This window comes from Sinocyclocheilus rhinocerous, unplaced genomic scaffold, assembly GCF_001515625.1.
Source record: "Sinocyclocheilus rhinocerous isolate Xijiao unplaced genomic scaffold, SAMN03320098_v1.1 scaffold166, whole genome shotgun sequence".
Classification (NCBI taxonomy): Eukaryota; Metazoa; Chordata; class Actinopteri; order Cypriniformes; family Cyprinidae; genus Sinocyclocheilus; species Sinocyclocheilus rhinocerous.
In genome coordinates, this window is record NW_015633186.1 from 257,747 (window position 1) to 267,827 (window position 10,081).

General features: G+C 35.4%; 1 protein-coding gene across 1 annotated transcript; it reads right to left on the minus strand.

The window, feature by feature from the left end:
- Nucleotides 1–113: 113 nt before the first annotated feature.
- LOC107743636 (phosphatidylinositol transfer protein alpha isoform-like) lies at nt 114–8,655 on the minus strand. Its single transcript, XM_016556978.1, has 12 exons — nt 8,476–8,655; nt 6,854–6,884; nt 4,987–5,135; nt 4,745–4,836; nt 4,580–4,587; nt 4,103–4,177; nt 3,859–3,942; nt 3,705–3,782; nt 2,861–2,971; nt 2,536–2,658; nt 1,187–1,252; nt 114–1,014 (listed from the first exon to the last, which is right to left on the minus strand). The coding sequence occupies exons 1-11, from the start codon at nt 8,490–8,492 to the stop codon at nt 1,205–1,207; spliced, it is 816 nt and encodes a 271-aa protein (XP_016412464.1). The 5' UTR covers nt 8,493–8,655; the 3' UTR covers nt 114–1,014; nt 1,187–1,204.
- Nucleotides 8,656–10,081: the final 1,426 nt, after the last annotated feature.

Sequence of the window (10,081 nt, forward strand, 5' to 3'; positions counted from 1 at the left end):
ACCCATAATAGTTATTAAACGAATGCTGGAAGCTGGACATAAATACACAATAACCCCTAAGTAAACCCCACAATCTGTTTACCAAAAACCTATCCATGTGAGAGAAAAAAAAATGCAAAGACTTTGTATTTACTAAATGAGTTCTCAATATCTCTGCACACCACAGACCACTGAATGAATACACACTACAGACATTAATATAAATTCTTTTAAATGTCATTATCAGGTCATGAGGCATAATTATGAAACGAGTAATACACTGTATCCGAGCCCAATAAACACACAGAGTCTTAAGGAGAAAGTGGAACAGAACAGCAGAATACCATTTAAATGTCTGAAATACAGTTCATAATTAAACCTCGTATGACAGAGGCACAATGCATAGCCCAAAACATGTGCTAATACATCTATAACCCAACATGACATGATATTTAACGCTCTAGATCCTGTGTGGAACTTCAACTGAACTAAACTAAGTTTGTTAGGTCATGACTGTAAACCTGGCATTACCACATGAGTAGAATTTAGTCCTTTCAGATCTACAAAAAGTCCTGAGAAAAGTGGCTTATGAGTAACAATGGGTCAGCTGCAACACGCTAATACCATAAACTCATGGTGATTTGTCATGAGGCAGCTTCATCTTGTACAAATAGAAAATAACACCTGCAGCAAATACATCAAGGGAGGAAACGTCTGTTAGAGAAACATGTAAACATGCTGGTGATACAGGTAGTGAGGGGTTATTTGAACAAGTGCTGCTGTCGGTCAAATTTGTAAAAAAAAAAAAAAAAGGTTGGTAAACATATTTATGAAACACTTTCAAAATAAAAGTTAGACATAGGGCAGAAACAAGGGCTGAAAAAACATGTTGCTATTTATTAGTGTAAGAAACACCTCTGGATGGGATGTCCTGGGTGCAGATGTGAAGTAAAGAGAAAAACTACTGGAGTGAAGAGAGAGAGCAGCCCATCATACTGCAGCAGAGACATCTTCCAATACTATCCAATACAACATCTGAAAATACAAATATGAAAAAAAAATTAAATAACATAAAAACAAAGAAAGAAGATAATATAAAGAAAAACATATAAAGAAAATAATAATTAAAATAAAGTTTATATATAATAATTAAATTAACTGCTTAGCTGTTATTTTAAACATAAAGCATCAGTTGAGCTGTACTCACAGTATCAGCTGCAGCATCTCATTCATCTGCGGCAGACATCCCTTTCACTGGATCCTTCTCTCGCATCTATAGTAGAAAAAAGACCATTTCAGACTTGTCAATATTGGATTATTAATATAGGAATAATTATGCATGCTCATTTTACTTTTACTACTGTATTAATAACTTAAAGCTGTTAAATGTAATCTTTAGCAAAATTCAAAATTAATATTATTTTTCATTACACAATACCGCTTAAATTCACTTGTAGCACTCATATTGATTGATTTTAGCTAAGTGTTTGAATTTATTTAGGCACAAACCGTATAAATTCTAATATCTTCTATTGATGAATTATTCACAACATTAAAATAATTATCATCTTATCGGTATTAGACAAAACTTTAATATTGGTGAATCCTTAAAGCTGCAGTCCGTAATTTTTGGCGCTCTAGCGGTTAATAAACAGAACTGCGTGCGTCTTGCAGCAGAACATTGTAGCCGGAGCTACTTCTCTCTGTTTATGTCGATGACGAATCACGCAGGTACCAGGCTACTCCGCAGCGGTACCTACCCGTCTAAAATAAAATAGTCCGAATATAAAACACTTATTATAGGTGTACCGTAGTGATTCAGGACAAGCCAAAAACACGGTTTGGAAAATGGATTCATGGTATACTCGTTTATTATATAAATTTTGAACACAAAAAAAAGTTACGGACTGCAGCTTTAAATTAAATACAGATTAAATATCTCCTCTGACCAATGTTGAATAGCATCATTAACAAGGATCTTCAGTGCATCAGTGTTATTTTAGTAGTTTCTATATTTTCAGTTTTCATTTAAGTTTTTAAGTTGTATTAATTTGGTCATTTATTCGTTTTTTCTATTAATATAGTAATACAAAAGTTTTAAGTTTTTCATAGAATATTTATATTTTATTTCAGCTTTATTTCAATTAACAACACTGCAAAAAATGCTTTCAGAAAAAAACAAGTCAAAATTAAGTGAGTTTTTGCTTGAAACAAGCACAATAATCTTGTTTTTTGTTTGAAATAAGATTATTTTGCTTACCCCATTGGCAGATTATTTTGCTTGTTCTAAGCAAAAACTCAATTTTGACTAGTTTTTTCTGAAAACAAGACAAAAATGTTTACTTGTCTAGAAAATCCTTCTTGATTTAAGAATGTTTAGATATCTGGGCTGGAAACAAAAAAGCATTTTTTGCAGTGAAAAACTATTTATATTAGTTTTAGTTCCCGATAAGCCTGTACGGCATCTTATTTTAAAACCTGTGAGCATTATAGATCATTTTGGTAAACTGTGTTCTTCACCGTGTTCAATGAGTTTAAAAACGTTGCTGAACTCACATTATCGAGTTCTTTCTGTGTCTCCTCCTCCATGCGGCGGATGTCCTCCATGGTCAGATGGATCCATCGGTCTAACCAGCAGAAGAGCTGCCTGTGGAAGTTGGTGAACAGACGCTTCTCTTGCTGAAGTAAAACCAAACAAACAATGTTTCATGAGTCACCACATTAAAATCAGACTATTAAACACACAAACTCTCTAATAAACTGAACAAACACTAACTGTTTATCTTTCTAAGTCACACCTCTATGATGTTAGAACGGACATTCTGTTGATATAAAAGTGAGTCACACTAAACACAGCATGAGGTATTTTACAGATTTATACCTTGTGAATGAAGTTCTCCACTTTATTCTGCAGGCCAAACCACTTGAACTTGACAGTGACTAGTTTATAGGCACACATATGAGGGCAGTCCTTCTTCTGAGGAAGTTCTTTCTGTAATACACAGGAACAAATGTGATTTTAAAAAAAAATGACTAGAAATATTTATCTAAAAACAATTCATGAAACCAGTGTTAATTTTGACAGCAAATTTTGATTTAGTTTTAGTCATAGTCTTTTGACTAAAATGCCATTTAGTTTTAGTCATATTTTAGTCATCTGAATTGTTTTAGTCTAGTTTTAGTCGACTAAATATCATACGTTTACGTGAATACTCGTCAAAACAGACAATTCAACATCATTTTCTGTAATGCTCCGTTCATGCGAAAGAGTACTTGCGCGCTGTGAGATGTGCTTTCTGTGTGTGTATGCTTCAGTGTCTGCGCTCAGAAAACCGGACCGAATTGAGTTCTCTCTTGCGTCGTCAGATTTATCTATATGTCTGCTCTTCTCTTACTCCCACATATTGACATTTTTTAATGTTTTATGCGACGTGCAGCAAGTGTATGTTAGCTTATATCCCGCTGGTTCGTATGTACGCAATACGCATCTAACCTCAGAACCACGCAGCAGATTCATTCTGAATGAATCTCTTCCCAAATCGTCCCTCCCTAACATTTGTGTCTCGTTTTTATTCGTTGACGAAAATGTCAATAGATTTACGTCATAGTTTTTGTCATTCAAAAAGAGTTTTAGTTCGTTATCGTCTCGTTGTCGTCAGTGAAAAAAATGTTGTTGACGAAAATTATTCGTCAACGAAATGAACACTGCATGAAACCATACACACCTTCCAGTCAGGTCCTAATGGCCCTCTACCAGTCTTCTGTGATTTAAATGTGGCTGGATCCTCGTCTGGTTTGTAGTCCTGTGAAGATGATCAAAATGTCAGCATGTCTCAAAGTCTGATCATACATCTAAAGTAAAACCTCAGTTTGCCTTACCTTAGTGTCCACCTGAGACCTGTCAGCAATGTCAATGTGTACCACCTCAACCTTCTTCCACTGTTCGGGGTCAAGCTTATGGACCTTCAACAAAAAAAAACAAAAAAAAAAACAGAAGGACATGGTTAGTTTACAAGATCAAGATTCTCACAGCTTCTTGCAATTTAGATTTTTTGCTTATTGTGGTGTTGCGTAATTAAATTATGCTGTGCATCTATCTGCATAACATTGGCTGTCTACTCACATTGTCCTGTTCACCGAGGTCAGGCTTGTGCCATGTCTCAATCATAACTAGAAAATTGTCCTTCATGTACTCATTCTATAAATACACACACAACACACATTTGATACACAGACAAAATCTGGGGTCTCTTTAAATTTTAAATTTAATTAGTTAAATTGATCAAAAGTCACAGTAAAGACATTTATAATGTTACAAAGGATTTCTATTTTAAATTAATGCTATTTTTTTAATGTTCTCTCCATCAAAGAACTCTGAAAAAATGTACCACGTTTCCACAAAAATAAGCAGCACACATGTATTTTGAACACTGATTTAACACTGCAGCCTTTGGACTTCCAAAACGTTCAACTTATGAAAGGCATTGTATATATAAGAATAAAACCTGATATAGAAGAATAAAATGCTGATTATTAATATTATTATTAATAGTAATATAAATATAAGTTTTAATTACACACAGGTGTCTCATAAACTCACCGTAAGAACTGGAGTGATAAATGATGTAGTGAGCACATGAAAAATAGGAAAAACACAGCTGTGAATTTCATCATTCCTATGAGCTCTGTGTTTAATAGATCAGTCATGTATGAATGTACAGTTGCTGTAATATATTCAGTAAAGCTGTGCTGTTGTGGCTGGTACCTGTGCGACAGTAAGGATAAGCATTCCAGGCCTTCTCATGGATACTCAGGGCAGATGAAGGGGCCAGTAATCGTACAAAAGTTGGCACTTTACTGCATAAGACAGAGAGATATAGACATATCTGTCAGATACAGACAATGTTTCAAGACAGCACATGAGATGGCCCTTACAAAAAATGATAATACCATGGCCCTACGATATAGACCATTACTGAATAATGAATAATTAATGATTATTATTACCTCTGCAAGTGGTAGATCTTGTGTGTGTACTGTCCTTTCTCTCCATTCTCTTTCTCGTAGGGCTCGTTTTGCAGGACCTCCACCCCTTCTCCACCACCCGTCTCATTCTTACTGGCCTCGGCTACCGAGTACAGCTGACCCACCTGGTACTGCGGATGAGAGAATAATGTTAACTTCACTTGGTCATATGGAAATTACAGTATAACACCTCTAAATGACAAACAAAAACACACTGAAAGTGAATGCATACTGCCAAGTGCATTTGCATGTCATAGCTGCGTACAGTGCTGAGAGCCGATTCAACATCTACATAAACAAACAGCCATATACAGGCTGGTGTGCCATAAACAAACGGACAAAATTATAGAGAAAGTGTTCAAAACCTATAATCGGATGATAGAAAAGAGGGAAACTGACATCTAATGCTTCTAGGAAATTTGTGCATATCTCTAGTTCTCCAACTCTGCCCAGCTTCTGCCCAATACTATAAACAGCAGGAGTAGAAAAATATTTTAGCAGTTTTGGAGACTTTGGATACAAATTTGAAAACATTTTATTCAAATTCTCACCGTGAAAATAAACCGATAATTTTAAGTAATGTTATGACGTAAAACCGTTAATGTTAAAAATCCATACAATTTTTACATAAATAAATAAAACACTAAACAATCCATTTTAAATACTACATATTAATTTAGACCTTCAAATTATAATATACAGTATGAAAAACTGAAGTTCTGTTTATAGTCGATAATTATTTTTTACATGATGACTAATAATTGATAAATGGCAAATGTTAAAATTTATAGGCTACTATGTGTCTAAATAGATTAAAACAACTAAATCATTAATGTTACAAGTGAATTGAGGCATCACAACATTATAATGCACAGTATGAAAAAAATGGATATTAATTTTGAGATTTGTTAAAGATTTAACAGTGTTATAAAATTAATAGTTTGTAAAGTTTAACTTTAAGTGAGAGTTAGATGATAGCATTGGTAAGCTAAATAGAAAAATAGAAAAAACAAACATGCACAATTAAATATCTAACATCAATTATACCGATTAAAAGAAACTCAAATATCGGCGAATAGCTGATATTAAGCTACTGAAATACTGTGCAGTGCATTTTTCGTAATTATACTTATTATCATTAAACCAGTGTAAATTACTGACTCTCATACAGAAATGAGTGATGCAGACTGCACCTCTGACCACATCTACACTCGGTATATCTACAAAACCAGCTTCCAGAATGTAACATCCTTTAGGTGCTTCCTGTTTCAGCTGGTTGGGTCTCAATTCTCTGTCAGTCGGTATTATATGGTCTTTTGCGCAGGTGAACAGAAAGGAATGCAACTACACATGTCAAACCTTTACTGCCGTTTAGACAAGAACATTTGACTTCTTCAAAAATGATTTCTTATTCAAACACAACAGATACAGAACAAGACATCCAAATATGCAGGGTAAAAACACACCAGACTACATCAACAAATACTACAACAGGGCCAAGTAAGCTGTAGCAAAGATGGTACATTGATAAAGTCTGATAAGCTCGGTCTCAGGTTACAATTAATTACAGTCTGTCCTTGTCTGCTATATACAGGCCTGCAGTTAACTAGGCCACTTTCCCACAAACCTCAGACTATTTGTTTCAATTAATCATTTCAATGTCTAAACTGTCCGGCCCAACAGAAGAAACTGGGCGGAGTCTGGAAAACCGGAGTAACAGAAGAATTCTGCCAACAATACATCCATGAGCCTCAAGATGGACTTTTCAAATTATGACTAACGTTAGACTAAAATGGATTTTTTAAAAATAAATATAACCCATAAAGAAACACCTGTAAAAAGCACATACCTCTTCAACAGAAATGGGCAGGACGATTCGACTGAAAAACAAAAGAGAAAGGCCATTGAGTCAGCAAAAATAACATGAGGCAACCTTTGAACTCTTTTAATTCATTCAATCACATTTAATTCCTTGACAACTTGGTATCCTCTAGGAATGCCAACAAGCCCTGTTTTCACCGTCTGAAGACAATTGCACTAATAATCTTAATCTTATAAATAACAGAGCACTTTAGTTTTTAAAAACTGGTGTTGCTTTATTCAGTAACCTGACCTTTGCGATCATGAAACAGCAATGTTCTGATAGTATTGTTTCATAATGAGTTTACTCTATTGAGTGGTCTCAAATTTGAATAAGATACTATATATATATAGGTAAAATATCTGGTCACAAACCAAAGCTAACAAAAAGGTAGATTTCTGCATACTGAAAATAATTGAATCTGCAGAAAATGTTATTACAACCAAACGCCACAAAATAAAAAGTTAACCAAAAAAGTGAACAAAAGCATACTAATCTTTTAAAACCAGGATTATTTCTCACAATGTAACCCCTCCTGGTTTTTTTAAATCCCCTGATAATTCTCAGGTTTTCCATGACGTTGGAAATCTTGTCGAATTATAAGTTCTTTATCGCCATATTCAGTTAACATCAAGTATTATTAAAAAGCCAATATGGCGGTAATGACATCATAACGTCAACATAGCGACGTCTAATGTAATATTTTACAGCTCTAGGTAAAATATCTGGTCACAAACCAAAGCTAACAAAAAGGTAGATTTCTGCATACTGAAAATAATTGAATCTGCAGAAAATGTTATTACAACCAAACGCCACAAAATAAAAAGTTAACCAAAAAAGTGAACAAAAGCATACTAATCTTTTAAAACCAGGATTATTTCTCACAATGTAACCCCTCCTGGTTTTTTTAAATCCCCTGATAATTCTCAGGTTTTCCATGACGTTGGAAATCTTGTCGAATTATAAGTTCTTTATCGCCATATTCAGTTAACATCAAGTATTATTAAAAAGCCAATATGGCGGTAATGACATCATAACGTCAACATAGCGACGTCTAATGTAATATTTTACAGCTCATTTAGCTCAGGTAGAATTCAGCTTGCTTGTTATATGAACATTAATGTCATAATAGGACTTTTTATTTAATCACTTAATATGTATACTACAGCACATAAGTCTCAAAGTGCACTCTGACGTACACAACGGTGCATTATGACGCGTGACCGGCGAAACGGTAACATGTGACAATCACATTCATACTAACGTTACCTGCAGTTTGTAACTTCAGCAGTTTTGTAACTTCAAAAAAGGTACACCCTTTTCTTTCACTTTGTAAAGCAAATAAACTGATGACTCATTATAACTGCTGGTGTGGATTGCCTGGAATATAAATAATATAATCCGAAACAGGACTATAGATTAAATTTTAGATTATTTGACATAACCTAATTAACACGGCGAAAAAAACATCCATAATTCATTAGTCAAAAATCAACATAAATATTATATGTTAAGCAGCAGCCGGTGAAAGTTACCAAACACGCGCCCGTAAGTCAAGTTCAGCGCGGGATCCAAACTTCAGCGCAGTGAAATCATACTAAAATACTTACAATTCCTTTATCAACATGTTATCTCCTTCTGCTCCGCGTGCCCAACATTCAAACTAACTTAAAGAGAGTTTATTCTTCGACTCTTCGGTCCAACCCGCCGTGACTCGTTTCAGTTCAAGTTCCTGGATTTCTCATTTCTTTAAATTCATTTCCTGAAAGATGTCGCCAGGAGCGCCGCGTCTTCACGGCAACCACACCCACAAGCATGAAAACCGGAGCAGGAGCGATCTGATTGGTCAAGAGCCGCACATAGAACCTTGCGCCACACCCTGGCCAGATATTTAACAGCACAGGTTTACAGAACTGAGTGTGCGTCCACATGGATGTCAGGTAGATGTTCTTGTTCCGCTGGTTTTAAATTTAGGATAAGACTACAACAGGAGGGATTTGGGTGTGAAGGTGTTTTTGTATTTAAATCTAAGCATGTCCTCTCCTAGACCTGACTTTCCAGTCAGTATGACGACCACAGATAACTAGTCTTTCTCCATTCCACGTAAATTTATGTTCAGCACGTGTGTATCTCTGTAGTTCTACTCATCTTCTGTATTAGTCTTAATATAGTGGATCAAATAGTAATTCGCAATTTATAAACAGAAATCGTATTAGTTTGCAGCCTATTCAGTTACTGAAACTGAATATTTCTGGGAGCGTCTTTAGTTGCATGTTTCTCTCTCTCTCTCTCTCTCTCTCTCTCTCTCTCGCTCTCTCTCTCGCTCTCTCTCAGTTTGAAATATTTCACCCTTGTACAACATGATATTATATATACAGTATATACACCCTCAAGTTATATCCTTGGTTCCATCCTCTTAATTTTCTGACAGTCTGGTGTCATTTTATAGAAATACCTGTTTAAATTACAACATAAGTATATTATATATATTGAATAAAAGGTAACAGCGCAAAAGGTTGGCCAATCTTCCAACGCTTACTGAAACTGCAGATGAATTCTCAGAAAATCTTCAGGTGAACTCACACTGCCATCTACTGTACTATTTGCTGATCTTCAAAAGCAGTTCATAATCTTAAAGGGGTCATAGGATGCGATTTCAATTTTTCCTTTCTCTTTGGAGTGTTACAAGCTCTTGGTGCATAAAGAAGATCTGTAAAGTTGCAAAGACTAAAGTCTCAAATCCAAAGAGATATTCTTTATAAAAGTTAAGAGTCAGCCACACCTACCTACAACGGCTCGTTCTAACACGCCCCCACATATCTACCTCACTATGTGGGAAGATTTGCATAACACCGCCCAAATGTGCACGCAAAGAAAGAACGCGTGGCTTCAGGAACAGCAGTAGTGTTGATGCAGCATGTCAGGGAGACGCTGTGTGGCCTTCCGGAAGTAGATGCAATTAGGAATCATTGGTTAAGATTTATTTACAACAGAACAGCACAACCCAGATGTTCGAATTTGTGCAACGCATTTTACGGACGACAGTTTTGTGAACCTAGGAGAGTACAAGGCTGGCTGTGCACAAAGGCTATTTAAAAAAGTGTCAATTCCGACTTTGCTATGACAATCTGGCGCTTCTGAATCAGCGACTGTAAGTATGTTTTGTTATTAGTTTAAGCATTTGCTATTGACTGTTCAAATGCGGAGTTTTGCGCA